Source organism: Drosophila persimilis, unplaced genomic scaffold (assembly GCF_003286085.1).
Source record: "Drosophila persimilis strain 14011-0111.01,24,50 unplaced genomic scaffold, DperRS2 tig00002531-arrow-arrow-pilon, whole genome shotgun sequence".
Lineage (NCBI taxonomy): Eukaryota > Metazoa > Arthropoda > Insecta > Diptera > Drosophilidae > Drosophila > Drosophila persimilis.
The window spans coordinates 28,799-44,424 of NW_020825690.1; the positions used below are offsets into that span (position 1 = coordinate 28,799).

The 15,626-nt window shown below is 45.1% G+C and overlaps 2 protein-coding genes and 1 long non-coding RNA gene across 3 annotated transcripts; all 3 read right to left on the reverse strand.

Annotated features, from left to right (window-relative positions):
- Positions 1 to 3,212: 3,212 nt before the first annotated feature.
- LOC113567226 (cysteine and histidine-rich protein 1 homolog) lies at positions 3,213 to 4,279 on the reverse strand. The gene is made up of 3 exons (XM_026994400.1): positions 4,080 to 4,279; positions 3,606 to 4,014; positions 3,213 to 3,536 (listed from the first exon to the last, which is right to left on the reverse strand). Exons 1-3 carry the CDS (start codon positions 4,277 to 4,279, stop codon positions 3,213 to 3,215), a joined length of 933 nt encoding a protein of 310 aa, XP_026850201.1.
- Positions 3,480 to 3,660, reverse strand: LOC113567222. The gene is made up of 2 exons (XR_003409373.1): positions 3,606 to 3,660; positions 3,480 to 3,536 (listed from the first exon to the last, which is right to left on the reverse strand). It is a non-coding gene; the product is annotated as an uncharacterized LOC113567222 (long non-coding RNA).
- A 3,572-nt stretch (positions 4,280 to 7,851) lies between the features above and the next one.
- On the reverse strand, positions 7,852 to 8,649 carry LOC113567224 (cysteine and histidine-rich protein 1 homolog). Its single transcript, XM_026994398.1, has 2 exons — positions 7,978 to 8,649; positions 7,852 to 7,908 (listed from the first exon to the last, which is right to left on the reverse strand). The coding sequence occupies exon 1, from the start codon at positions 8,582 to 8,584 to the stop codon at positions 7,979 to 7,981; it is 606 nt and encodes a 201-aa protein (XP_026850199.1). The 5' UTR covers positions 8,585 to 8,649; the 3' UTR covers positions 7,852 to 7,908; position 7,978.
- Positions 8,650 to 15,626: the final 6,977 nt, after the last annotated feature.

A 15,626-nucleotide genomic window follows, 5' to 3' on the forward strand; every position in this document is an offset into this window, starting at 1 on the left:
GAGATTTCGACTACTATGGACAGCAGTGAGGGTGAGGTCGGCGGGTCCTCGGGTGGTGGCGTCTCCGATCTTCGTGAGCGACTGCATAACATACTGGTGTGCGTTGTGTGCCGCGAGGTTCCACAACGCGTGCCTGCTGCCCCAGTTGTCGATCGCTCATTAGAAACTACGATCAGGAGCAGAATCTAGTGGTGCGCCAGACGCTCTGGGAGCTACCCATCAGCTGCCTCAGCTGCAATGACCAGTTCTCAGATAGGAAAGATCTCTCCAGACACTTGGAGTTCGTTTGTGAGGGGCGTGTGGTTTGCTGGAAGTACCACTGCGTGGGCTGTTCTTGGAAGGGCTCCTACAAGGACAGCGTCTCACATGATTCCGACTGTGGGTTTCCCCAGAAGCAGGTAAAGGAGATCCTAGATATTCTGCTGCATGTCGAAGACAGGGAGCTTGAGGCCCAAAAGCCCGTGTTGCAGCTCCATCGGGTGCTGAGTGCTAGCCGGGTGGAATTTTTCACCTTGAGAATGAAGTGGATACACCGCTCAGAGGGTTTACACCCACGGACCCTCGAGTCTGAGGTAAGGTTTTGGAGAACCAGAACTCGTCTGCAGCATACCTCTGATGATCTCTTATCCCGATCCCCACAGACGATTCGTGCCTTTGAGGAGGATTGGGTGCTGCGTCTACGTCTGAAAAGAGCTGGGGAAAAAATCACCGTCAGCGGCCAGCTATTGCTTTCGACTACCCCACGAGTGTCCCTCATGGTTGACCATTTGATCCAGATGCCGCAGAGTGTCTGCAGCGCCAAGCAGCTGCACGACATACGCCCGCGTATCTACCGCCATATTTTCGATTCAACCGGCAAGTGCGCAATCCGCCAGGAGCTTCCCTTGGCGGGACCTCAGGCCCTGTACCGGCTATTTGCCATGACCCGGATCCAGCTCCGTTTGTGGATGTTTTTGCATTATTGAGCTGACGCTAAAAACCTTTAAATTGTGGTTTAAAACCTTTATTGGGCACATCTTTTGATTTGATTTTTAAATTCGTTGCTTTAGAGCTGCATTTTTAGGGCTTGGGCGCCTTCTGGATCTGCTCGTTCACAGCAAGACCTTCTTCAGCAGCAGCGTTGGCCTTATCATGGAAGTCGTGCAGAAGCAATCGAGTAAATTAGGCATACGTTTTTGTCTGGTCTGTTAAGGTCGGCTAGTGTCGGCTAGACTTACCTTAACGCTATCCTCGTTGAAAAATTCCTTGACCTTTGCCAGCAGGTCGTTGAGCTGAGCCTCAACTGGCTTGGTGGGCTCCTCACGAGGCACGCGAGCACACATGCACACCTGAAAGCAGAGTTACAGTAAAACCACAATCAGTCAAAGCAATCTTGGCTATTTTTATACCCGATACTCAAAATGAGTATTGGGGTATATTAGATTTGTGGTAAAAGTGGATGTGTGTAACGTCCAGAAGGAATCGTTTCCGACCCCATAAAGTATATATATTCTTGATCAGCATCAATAGCCGAGTCGATTGAGGCATGCCTGTCTGTCCGTCTGTCCGTCTGTCCGTCCGTCCGTCTGTCCGTCCCCTTCAGCGCCTAATGCTCAAAGACTATAAGAGCTAGAGCAACGATGTTTTGGATCCAGACTTCTGTGATATGTCACTGCTACAAAAATATTTCAAAACTTTGCCCCGCCCACTTCCGCCTCCACAAAGGGCGACAATCTTTGGCAATTTTAGAGATACGAGAAAACCAAAAACGCAGAATCGTAGAGAATGACCATATCTTTTAGAATGCAGAATCTGAATTGAATCGTATTATTATTATAGCCAGCATCAAGAAAACAATTTCATTTTTTCTCGCCCTGTCTCTCTCTAACACACACGTAGCATAGGCGGCTTTGCTTAGAGTAAAACATTAGCTCCTAGATCTCAGAGACTATAAAAGCTAGAGCAACCAAATTTGGTATCCACACTCCTAATATATCAGACCGAGACGAGTTTGTTTCAAAATTTCGCCACACCCCTTCCGCCCCCGCAAAGGATGCAAATCTGGGGATATTCACAAATCTCAGAGACTATTATGGCTAGAGTAACCAAATTTAGTATCCGCACTCCTGTTAGATCTCACTATAAAACGTATATCTCAAAATTTCGCCCCACCCCCTTCCGCCCACACAAAGGACGAAAATCTGTTGCATCAACAATATTGCACATTCGAGAAAACTAAAAACGCAGAATCATAGATAATGACCATATCTATTAGATTGCTGAATCTGGATCAGATCAGATCATTTTTATAGCCAAAAGGAACAAATCAATTTGCAGTGGCTACGCAGCGCCCGACGTCACGCTCAGACTGATTTTCTGTCTCTCTCGCACGCACTCTTTGTCGTGTCGTTAAATATTAGCGCCATCTGCCGGAGGAGAGCCATACCGACTTAGTATCGGGTATAACCGTAGAGTTGCGGTGTCCGCAGCAACTCACAACGTTCACCCTCGTTTTTTATATAAATTCTTATCTCGACCATTTGCCAGAGCTCTAAATGGGTAGTAAAATGTCCTCCATGCCCACATAGTATGCTACATAGTCTATAACTCTACTTTGAGCACTCTACTTCACTCCACTCTCTTATCTGGGCGGACCGGGACGTACGCTTCTAAGCACTTGACCTTGATAGTGGCGCCGGTAATAAGCCCGGCTCTCGGTTTCATCTCGGCTGCGACGCAAAACGATCTGTCGCTATGAGTACTCAAGTCAACGTTCTTCAGTAAAGAGCAGGACCAGTGAAACAAACTAAAAACCAAAAATAGCCAAGATTGCTTTGACTGATTGTGGTTTTACTGTAACACTGCTTTCAGGTGTGCATGTGTGCTCGCGTGCCTCGTGAGGAGCCCACCAAGCCAGTTGAGGCTCAGCTCAACGGCCTGCTGGCAAAGGTCAAGGAATTTTTCAACGAGGATAGCGTTAAGGTAAGTCTAGCCGACACTAGCCGACCTTAACAGACCAGACAAAAACGTATGCCTAATTTACTCGATTGCTTCTGCACGACTTCCATGATAAGGCCAAGGCTGCTGCTGAAGAAGGTCTTGCTGTGAACGAGCAGATCCAGAAGGCGCCCAAACCCTAAAAATGCAGCTCTAAAGCAACGAATTTAAAAATCAAATCAAAAGATGTGCCCAATAAAGGTTTAAACTACAATTTAAAGGTTTTTAGCGTCAGCTCAATAATGCAAAAACATCCACAAACGGAGCTGGATCCGGGTCATGGCAAATAGCCGGTACAGGGCCTGAGGTCCCGCCAAGGGAAGCTCCTGGCGGATTGCGCACTTGCCGGTTGAATCGAAAATATGGCGGTAGATACGCGGGCGTATGTCGTGCAGCTGCTTGGCGCTGCAGACACTCTGCGGCATCTGGATCAAATGGTCAACCATGAGGGACACTCGTGGGGTAGTCGAAAGCAATATCTGGCCGCTGACGGTGATTTTTTCCCCAGCTCTTTTCAGACGTAGACGCAGCACCCAATCCTCCTCAAAGGCACGAATCGTCTGTGGGGATCGGGATAAGAGATCATCAGAGGTATGCTGCAGACGAGTTCTGGTTCTCCAAAACCTTACCTCAGACTCGAGGGTCCGTGGGTGTAAACCCTCTGAGCGGTGTATCCACTTCATTCTCAAGGTAAAAAATTCCACCCGGCTAGCACTCAGCACCCGATGGAGCTGCAACACGGGCTTTTGGGCCTCAAGCTCCCTGTCTTCGACATGCAGCAGAATATCTAGGATCTCCTTTCCCTGCTTCTGGGGAAACCCACAGTCGGAATCATGTGAGACGCTGTCCTTGTAGGAGCCCTTCCAAGAACAGCCCACGCAGTGGTACTTCCAGCAAACCACACGCCCCTCACAAACGAACTCCAAGTGTCTGGAGCGATCTTTCCTATCTGAGAACTGGTCATTGCAGCTGGGGCAGCTGATGGGTAGCTCCCAGAGCGTCTGGCGCACCACTAGATTCTGCTCCTGATCGTAGTTTCTAATGAGCGATCGACAACTGGGGCAGCAGGCACGCGTTGTGGAACCTCGCGGCACACAACGCACACCAGTATGTTATGCAGTCGCTCACGAAGATCGGAGACGCCACCACCCGAGGACCCGCCGACCTCACCCTCACTGCTGTCCATAGTAGTCGAAATCTCATTCAAAGTACTTTCATCTTTACTTGCAACATCTGACAATCGCTGCCTCTTGGCGGCTGGGGGCTGCTCGTTGTTATTGTCATTGGGGTTGGCATTCGACATTCTGAAGGGTATTTCGGCCAGCAGCCTCGGCCTGGCTTTACAGTATGTGTGCGTGCTTTATTCAACAATTCTGATTGCCTGTGTGTGGGCGGAAGGGGGTGTGGCGAAATTTTGACAGGAAACGGTCAAGGTCCGATATCACAGGAGTGTGGATACCAAATTTGTTTGCTCTAGCTCTTAAGGGTTTTGAGATCCTTGAACTCATATTTTGCAATTGGCAAAACCGACCATGAAACCTGTGTGTTAGAGTGAGACAGAGCGAGAAAGAGTGAAATTGTTTTCGTGATTCTGGCTGTAATAATTATACAATCTGGTTCAGATTTTGCACTCTAGAAGATATAGTCATCTTCTACGATTCTGCGTTTTTAGTTTTCTCGTATCGTCGAAATTGTGGATGCCACAGATTTTCGCCCTTTGTGGGGGCGGAAGTGGGCGGGGCAAAGTTTTGAAATATTTTTGGAGCAGTGACATATCACAGAAGTCTGGATCCAAAACATCGTTGCTCTAGCTCTTATAGTCTTTGAGCATTAGGCGCTGAAGGGGACGGACAGACGGACAGACGGACGGACAGACAGACATGGCTCAATCGACTCGGCTATTGATGCTGATCAAGAATATATATACTTTATGGGGTCGGAAACGATTCCTTCTGGACGTTTCACACATCCACTTTTACCACAAATCTAATATACCCCAATACTCATTTTGAGTATCGGGTATAAAAATAGCCAAGATTGCTTTGACTGATTGTGGTTTTACTGTAACTCTGCTTACAGGTGTGCATGTGTGCTCGCGTGCCTGGTGAGGAGCCCACCAAGCCAGTTGAGGCTCAGCTCAACGACCTGCTGGCAAAGGTCAAGGAATTTTTCAACGAGGATAGCGTTAAGGTAAGTCTAGCCGACACTAGCCGACCTTAACAGACCAGACAAAAACGTATGCCTAATTTACTCGATTGCTTCTGCACGACTTCCATGATAAGGCCAACGCTGCTGCTGAAGAAGGTCTTGCTGTGAACGAGCAGATCCAGAAGGCGCCCAAACCCTAAAAATTCAGCTCTAAAGCAACGAATTTAAAAATCAAATCAAAAGATGTGCCCAATAAAGGTTTAAACCACAATTTAAAGGTTTTTAGCGTCAGCTCAATAATGCAAAAACATCCACAAACGGAGCTGGATCCGGGTCATGGCAAATAGCCGGTACAGGGCCTGAGGTCCCGCCAAGGGAAGCTCCTGGCGGTTTGCGCACTTGCCGGTTGAATCGAAAATATGGCGGTAGATACGCGGGCGTATGTCGTGCAGCTGCTTGGCGCTGCAGACACTCTGCGGCATCTGGATCAAATGGTCAACCATGAGGGACACTCGTGGGGTAGTCGAAAGCAATAGCTGGCCGCTGACGGTGATTTTTTCCCCAGCTCTTTTCAGACGTAGACGCAGCACCCAATCCTCCTCAAAGGAACGAATCGTCTGTGGGGATCGGGATAAGAGATCATCAGAGGTATGCTGCAGACGAGTTCTGGTTCTCCAAAACCTTACCTCAGACTCGAGGGTCCGTGGGTGTAAACCCTCTGAGCGGTGTATCCACTTCATTCTCAAGATGGAGCTGCAACACGGGCTTTTGGGCCTCAAGCTCCCTGTCCTCGACATGCAGCATATCTAGGATCTCCTTTCCCTGCTTCTGGGGAAACCCACAGTCGGAATCATGTGAGACGCTGTCCTTGTAGGAGCCCTTCCAAGAACAGCCCACGCAGTGGTACTTCCAGCAAACCACACGCCCCTCACAAACGAACTCCAAGTGTCTGGAGCGATCTTTCCTATCTGAGAACTGGTCATTGCAGCTGGGGCAGCTGATGGGTAGCTCCCAGAGCGTCTGGCGCACCACTAGATTCTGCTCCTGATCGTAGTTTCTAATGAGCGATCGACAACTGGGGCAGCAGGCACGCGTTGTGGAACCTCGCGGCACACAACGCACACCAGTATGTTATGCAGTCGCTCACGAAGATCGGAGACGCCACCACCCGAGGACCCGCCGACCTCACCCTCACTGCTGTCCATAGTAGTCGAAATCTCATTCAAAGTACTTTCATCTTTACTTGCAACATCTGACAATCGCTGCCTCTTGGCGGCTGGGGGCTGCTCGTTGTTATTGTCATTGGGGTTGGCATTCGACATTCTGAAGGGTATTTCGGCCAGCAGCCTCGGCCTGGCTTTACAGTATGTGTGCGTGCTTTATTCAACAATTCTGATTGCCTGTGTGTGGGCGGAAGGGGGTGTGGCGAAATTTTGACAGGAAACGGTCAAGGTCCGATATCACAGGAGTGTGGATACCAAATTTGTTTGCTCTAGCTCTTAAGGGTTTTGAGATCCTTGAACTCATATTTTGCAATTGGCAAAACCGACCATGAAACCTGTGTGTTAGAGTGAGACAGAGCGAGAAAGAGTGAAATTGTTTTCGTGATTCTGGCTGTAATAATTATACAATCTGGTTCAGATTTTGCACTCTAGAAGATATAGTCATCTTCTACGATTTTGCGTTTTTAGTTTTCTCGTATCGTCGAAATTGTGGATGCCACAGATTTTCACCCTTTGGGGGGGCGGAAGTGGGCGGGGCAATGTTTTGAAATATTTTTGGAGCAGTGACATATCACAGAAGTCTGGATCCAAAACATCGTTGCTCTAGCTCTTATAGTCTTTGAGCATTAGGCGCTGAAGGGGACGGACAGACGGACAGACGGACGGACAGACAGACATGGCTCAATCGACTCGGCTATTGATGCTGATCAAGAATATATATACTTTATGGGGTCGGAAACGATTCCTTCTGGACGTTTCACACATCCACTTTTACCACAAATCTAATATACCCCAATACTCATTTTGAGTATCGGGTATAAAAATAGCCAAGATTGCTTTGACTGATTGTGGTTTTACTGTAACTCTGCTTACAGGTGTGCATGTGTGCTCGCGTGCCTGGTGAGGAGCCCACCAAGCCAGTGGAGGCTCAGCTCAACGACCTGCTGGCAAAGGTCAAGGAATTTTTCAACGAGGATAGCGTTAAGGTAAGTCTAGCCGACACTAGCCGACCTTAACAGACCAGACAAAAACGTATGCCTAATTTACTCGATTGCTTCTGCACGACTTCCATGATAAGGCCAACGCTGCTGCTGAAGAAGGTCTTGCTGTGAACGAGCAGATCCAGAAGGCGCCCAAACCCTAAAAATTCAGCTCTAAAGCAACGAATTTAAAAATCAAATCAAAAGATGTGCCCAATAAAGGTTTAAACCACAATTTAAAGGTTTTTAGCGTCAGCTCAATAATGCAAAAACATCCACAAACGGAGCTGGATCCGGGTCATGGCAAATAGCCGGTACAGGGCCTGAGGTCCCGCCAAGGGAAGCTCCTGGCGGTTTGCGCACTTGCCGGTTGAATCGAAAATATGGCGGTAGATACGCGGGCGTATGTCGTGCAGCTGCTTGGCGCTGCAGACACTCTGCGGCATCTGGATCAAATGGTCAACCATGAGGGACACTCGTGGGGTAGTCGAAAGCAATAGCTGGCCGCTGACGGTGATTTTTTCCCCAGCTCTTTTCAGACGTAGACGCAGCACCCAATCCTCCTCAAAGGCACGAATCGTCTGTGGGGATCGGGATAAGAGATCATCAGAGGTATGCTGCAGACGAGTTCTGGTTCTCCAAAACCTTACCTCAGACTCGAGGGTCCGTGGGTGTAAACCCTCTGAGCGGTGTATCCACTTCATTCTCAAGATGGAGCTGCAACACGGGCTTTTGGGCCTCAAGCTCCCTGTCCTCGACATGCAGCATATCTAGGATCTCCTTTCCCTGCTTCTGGGGAAACCCACAGTCGGAATCATGTGAGACGCTGTCCTTGTAGGGGCCCTTCCAAGAACAGCCCACGCAGTGGTACTTGCAGCAAACCACACGCCCCTCACAAACGAACTCCAAGTGTCTGGAGAGATCTTTCCTATCTGAGAACTGGTCATTGCAGCTGGGGCAGCTGATGGGTAGCTCCCAGAGGGTCTGGCGCACCACTAGATTCTGCTCCTGATCGTAGTTTCTAATGAGCGATCGACAACTGGGGCAGCAGGCACGCGTTTTATTGAAGATGGCAACAGCCAGAACGGCGGTCTTGCAATCCTCACACATGATATGCCCATGGCTGCACTGATAGAAGTCGTGTGGTTGTGGAACCTCGCGGCACACAACGCACACCAGTATGTTATGCAGTCGCTCACGAAGATCGGAGACGCCACCACCCGAGGACCCGCCGACCTCACCCTCACTGCTGTCCATAGTAGTCGAAATCTCATTCAAAGTACTTTCATCTTTACTTGCAACATCTGACAATCGCTGCCTCTTGGCGGCTGGGGGCTGCTCGTTGTTGTTGTCATTGGGGTTGGCATTCGACATTCTGAAGGGTATTTCGGCCAGCAGCCTCGGCCTGGCTTTACAGTATGTGTGCGTGCTTTATTCAACAATTCTGGTTGCCTGTTGTTGCAGAGTGAACTGATACTCTGGTGTAAAGTACGAGCACAAGGTTACGAGTTTTCCAAAGCCAAGCTGGTTCCCTGAAAATTACAAATTTAAAAACAGAGGATACACACAGAGAAAAACGGCATAGTAGGCACCCATGAATAGTTTAATTTAATAGAATGCACTTTGATCTACACATAAATGTACTCAAAAATATTTGTAATGCGGCCCAAGGCGTTCAATGGGTCTGGGGGAGGTGGTGTCTCGGTGGACTGGTGTGGTGAAAAGTAACCTCTTTGACCGCCAAAGTGCTCTGCTATCGCAAACAAGATTACGGTGCCTATTAGTCCATGTTTCATTTAGTACATGTCAAATAGATATGTTGCTGACATGTTTTTTTATACCCGATACTCAAAATGAGCCATGTCTGTCTGTCCGTCTGTCCGTCTGTCCGTCCGTCTGTCCGTCCGTCTGTCCGTCTGTCCGTCCCTTTCAGCGCCTAATGCTCAAAGACTATAAGAGCTAGAGCAACGATGTTTTGGATCCAGACTTCTGTGATATGTCACTGCTCCAAAAATATTTCAAAACTTTGCCCCGCCCACTTCCGCCCCCACAAAGGGCGAAAATCTGTGGCATCCACAATTTTAAAGATACGAGAAAACCAAAACCGCAGAATCATAGATAATGACCATATCTATCAGATTGCTGAATCTGGATCAGATCAGATCATTTTTATAGCCAAAAGTAACAAATCAATTTGCACTGGCTACGCAGCGCCCGACGTCACGCTCAGACTGATTTTCTGTCTCTCTCGCACGCACTCTTTGTCGTGTCGTTTAATATTAGCGGCGTCTGCCGGAGGAGAGCCATTCTGACTAAGTATCGGGTATAACTGTAGAGTTGCGGTGTCCGCAGCAACTCACAACGTTCCTCGTTTTTATACCCGATACTCAAAATGAGTATTGGGGTATATTAGATTTGTGGTAAAAGTGGATGTGTGAAACGTCCAGAAGGAATCGTTTCCGACCCTATAAAGTATATATATTCTTGATCAGCATCAATAGCCGAGTCGATTGAGCCATGTCTGTCTGTCCGTCCGTCTGTCCGTCTCCTTCAGCGCCTAATGCTCAAAGACTATAAGAGCTAGAGTGTAAGGCAACACCATATTAGCCCTAAGGCAACCCCATATTAGCCCTAAGGCAACCCCATATTAACCCTAACCAACCCCATATTAGCCCTTACCGATATTAACCCCGATCCCGATAGGTTTTATGCGATATGTTTTATGCGATAGTTTTGATGCGATATAATACTGCGATAAGTATGGGGCACTTAATTCGGATCGACAAGAAGATAAAAAGAGACGTAAAATAAAGAAGAGAATAAAAAAGTAAAACAAGAACCGCGCCACAACTTCAGAAGTGGGATACGCAAACCAAAGCTACTTTAAAAACGCCTACAGTTATTAAAATTTTAATCAAAGTCAGTATGAACCCCGCTGCCATTGAGAAGCAGCAGCTTTTGAACTGGATGGACGGGCAAGGAATTGCGCACTCGAGCAATGCAACTTTGCGGCAGCTGCAGAAACTCGCGTACGAGAATGGTTATGTCCCTGATCGTCCAACCAGCCCTGTAGTTCCGACCAAATTGAATGCTTCAGCCGACAACTACTCTGACATTCCGGCCGACCCTAATTTGGAAAACGACGCCGACACGCTGACGCCGGTGGTCGGCAAGGCACGCATACCAGAAGAAGAAGAGTTAGATGCCGCCATTAGAATATTACAAAAAAGGGCTTTGCTCACAAAACTAATGGCGGAGAGCAGCAGCGTCAAAGAAGTGATCCGTGCAATGGTCCCATTCTCGAATCCGAGGGACCAAAACGCTGGATTGTGGATTATGAAATTAGAGCGTGCTTGTTCTGCTGTTGATGAAAGTGACGCCTACAAGCTACGATGCGCACGCTTATTAATGGCACCAAATTCAGAGGCAGACACATTTATGCGGCTTGACACTTCAGAAAATTATGATCAATTTAAAACCAACTTTCTGAAAACATTTGACAAGGCATGTTCGACAACCGAATTAGTGATGCAACTTCAGAAAACTTTCTACATTCCGGCAAAAACATCCGTTATGGGGTACATTTTGCAGATGCAAGAGTTGGCGTTGCGTGCAAGTGTATGTGAGATTGAAGCAGTCCACTTTATCATCGACGGTTTCCGTGACACGTCGCCAGCCATTGCCTTGCTGTATGGAGCGAAGACCTTCAATGAGCTTAAGGAATTATCTCATCGATATGCAGACTTAAGAGCAAAAAACAAACCAAAGTGGAACTCATCGACTATCTCTTCAGCTTCAACTTCAGCTTCAACTTCAGCTTCAGCACAATCTTCATTAACATCGAATGGTGAGATGCGATGCTACAATTGTTCGTTGTTTGGACACTACGCTTCAGATTGCAAGGCTCCCAAACGTGCGAAGGGGTCCTGCTTCCGTTGCGGCTCTCTCAGCCACACTATAAAGACGTGTCCGGAGCAAAAGTACACCAAATCAGCAATGGAACCGAAAACTCCCAGAGATGAAGACAGCGACGAATACCCATTTGTTCCGATATTTGACCAGGTAGGAGTATATTTTTACACTGATCCAAAACGCAAAACTTATAAAAATATTCTTTCCGCTATGTTCGACACGGGCAGCGCCGTTAATATTGTGAGAGCTTCAACATTACGATTCCAAAACATCAAAAAATACACTCGTTTACCATCAAACCTACGTAGCGTCAACGGCTCACATCTTTTCACTTACGGAAAAATTTACTTACACGTAACCTATCATGACATTGAAAATATGATTTTGTTTTACATTATGCCAGATGAATACATGTCAGAAGATTTGCTATTGGGTAGACCTTTTTTGAAGAAGTATAAGTTAAAATTATCATTTTATGAACATCATAAGCCCGAGAGAAATAAAATTGAAAATTTAAGTTTCAAATTAAGTGAGAAAAAAACTATTTCGCCTAGCATAATTGTTTCCAACGATATAGCCTTAGATCAACTAACTCCCACGCATCCGGTTGACACTGCTAATAGTTATGAACCCCTTCAAAAATCAAAAACACCAATTAATAATTCAGAAACATTAGACCATAAATTAGACAAATTAGGGAATGAGACAGCAGGTAGCATTAAAAAACGAGGGGGAACGTTGTGAGTTGCTGCGGACACCGCAACTCTAAGGTTATACCCGATACTAAGTCAGTATGGCTCTCCTCCGGCAGACGCCGCTAATATTTAACGACACGACAAAGAGTGCGTGCGAGAGAGACAGAAAATCAGTCTGAGCGTGACGTCGGGCGCTGCGTAGCCACTGCAAATTGATTTGTTCCTTTTGGCTAAAAAAATGGTCTGATCTGATCCAGATTCAGCAATCTAATAGATATGGTCATTATCTATGATTCTGCGTTTTTAGTTTTCTCAAATCTGCAATATTGTGGATGCAACAGATTTTCGTCCTTTGTGGGGGCGGATGGAGGTGGGGCGAAATTCTGAGATATACGTTTTATAGTGACATCTTAAAGGAGTGTGTGCACCAAATTTGGTTACTCTAGCCTTAATAGTCTCTGAGATTTGTGGTTGCCTCAGATTTTCGTCCTTTGCGGGGGCGGAAGGGGGTGTGGCGAAATTTGGACAGGAAACGGTCAAGGTCCGATATCACAGGAGTGTGGATACCAAATTTGGTTGCTCTGGCTTTTATAGGTTCTGAGATCCTTGAACTCATATTTTGCAATTGGCAAAACCGACCATGAAACCTGTGTGTTAGAGTGAGACAGAGCGAGAAAGAGTGAAATTGTTTTCGTGATTCTGGCTGTAATAATTATACGATCTGGTTCAGATTTTGCACTCTAGAAGATATAGTCATCTTCTACGATTCTGCGTTTTTAGTTTTCTCGTATCGTCGAAATTGTGGATGCCACAGATTTTCGCCCTTTGTGGGGGCGGAAGTGGGCGGGGCAAAGTTTTGAAATATTTTTGGAGCAGTGACATATCACAGAAGTCTGGATCCAAAACATCGTTGCTCTAGCTCTTATAGTCTTTGAGCATTAGGCGCTGAAGGGGACGGACAGACGGACAGACGGACGGACGGACAGACAGACAGGGCTCAATCGACTCGGCTATTGATGCTGATCAAGAATATATATACTTTATAGGGTCGGAAACGATTCCTTCTGGACGTTACACACATCCACTTTTACCACAAATCTAATATACCCCAATACTCATTTTGAGTATCGGGTATAAAAACCCCCGAATAACAGTGAACTTCCGATAAGTAATGCGCTTCTAGATGTAATTGAGCAAACTTCCGATATTCAGAATATTTACAATATAGAACAAATTGACATTGAGGATTACAATATTGATTACAAACTTAGTGAAAACTCGCGTAGTGAAATTCGAACATTAATTGAATTAAATTATTTAGACCTGCCCAACATACCAGCCATTGAACATAAGTATGAAATGAAGATAAAAATTATGTCACAAGCCCCAATATATTCAACACCAAGAAAGCTTTCATATCATGACAAAAGAGTAGTTGACAAACTTATTGAAGAATTGCTGACTGAAGGCCACATCAGACCGAGTGATTCCCCTTATACCTCTGCAATTGTACTGACAAAAAAAAAATCAGGTGAGAAAAGGCTGTGCGTTGATTATAGACAATTAAATAAGATAACAGTAAGGGATGGATACCCATTGCCACTTATAAATGATTGCATAGAGAGAATGGAACGTAATAAGTATTTCTCCCTTCTGGATCTGAAAAGTAGTTTCCACCAGGTGAAGGTGGCAGAGAATTCAATTCAATTCACATCTTTTGTGACACCAAACGGACAATACGAATATCTTAGCATGCCATTCGGTTTGCGAAACGCATCAGCTGTCTTTCAGCGATTTGTAAACAATATATTCGGCCCATTAATAAAACAAGGAAATGTAGTTGTATACATGGATGACATTGCAATCGGAACAAAAACTATAGAAGAACACTTTGTTGTCTTAAGTAAAGTATTACGCCTCCTAGCAGAATATAGATTAGAAATCAAGTTAAGCAAGTGTCTGCTTTGTTACACTAGTATAGAATTTCTGGGATTCACATTAAGCAAGGATGGAATTAAGCCAAATAATGATCACATCACGACAATTAAGCACCTTCCGAAACCTACTAATTCCGCAGATATGCAAAAATGTTTAGGACTCTTCTCTTACTTCAGGAGATTCATTCCGGGTTACTCGAAAGTTGCCAAACCATTGCAAGCTCTGACAAAAACTATAGGGAAATTTGAGTTAGATGACAAATGTGTAACAATATTCAATTATCTCTGTGAGAGACTGGCCTCAGCACCAGTTCTAGCCCTGTATAGTCCGACTAAGGAAACAGAACTGCATTGTGACGCTAGTGCCGAAGGGTTTGGAGGAATTTTATTACAAAAACAGGATGATAACAAATTTCATCCAATCTCATATTTTTCTCAAGCAACAACGCCAGCAGAAAGTAGGTATCATAGTTATGAATTAGAAACTCTAGCCATAATCTACTCATTGAATAAATTTAAGATTTACCTTGAAGGAATACCGTTCCGAATAATAACCGATTGTAATGCCCTTACTCTAACCTTATGTAAGAAAACTGTAAATTCAAAAATTGCTAGATGGGCCCTTGAACTTGAAAATTATGACTACACAGTGAATCATCGAAGTGGTAAAAACATGCCCCATGTCGATGGCTTAAGTAGATACCCCACAATAAGTCCAGAATTCAGTTACGAACCAAAAGTTTCAGTTCAGGAAAACAATAATAAGGATCGAATAGTTTCAGTTATAGATATAGATGACATCAACTTTCAGCTTCAGGTCACGCAAAATAGAGATAGCACTATAATTCAGTTAAAGGATAAGTTAGAAAGAGAACCAGTAAAAAATTTCGTATTGGAAGATGGTATTGTTTATAGAAAATATGCTGATATCGAATTGCTTTATGTCCCGTCAGAAATGGAAAATAATTTAATAAGAACTGTTCACGAAAAATTGTGCCATTTGGGAGTTGAAAAATGTGTAACTGAAATTAAGAAACATTATTGGTTTCCGAATATGACCGCAAAAGTTGATAGTTTTATAAAAAATTGCATTAAGTGTATTACATTTAGCCTTCCGTCCCATTCCAACAATCGCTCATTACATAGTATTGTATTCTGCAAACAAAACTAGTACTAAGGAAGTTTGCGCATGCTTAACGAAATATTTTGAAAATTACAGCAGACCTAGGAGAATTGTCAGTGATAGGGGCTCATGTTTCACATCGTTGGAATTCAGCGAGTTCATGCTAAGTAACAACATTGAACATGTTAGAGCAGCAACTGCCTCACCACAGGCAAATGGGCAAGTGGAGAGAGTAAATAGAACAATGAAAAGTATGTTAGCAAAGATAACTGAACCATTGCAACATTCAGATTGGTGTAAACTACTCACAAAAGCGGAATATGCAATAAACAATTCAAAACATTCGGTTACTGGGGAAATACCATCGGTGGTACTATTCGGTGTTCAGCAAAGAGGCTGTGATATTGACGCTTTAACGGAATTTCTAGAAGACAAAAATAATCCAAAACCAAATAGAGACTTAATAGCAATTCGGAAAGGAGTATTAGATAAAATAACTGAAAACCAAACTAAGATAAAACACTATTATGATAAAAATATTAGAAAACATATAGAATTTAAAGAAGGAGGACTTTGTTCTCGTACGAAACGTTGACACTACGATAGGTACAAATAAGAAATTTATACCAAAA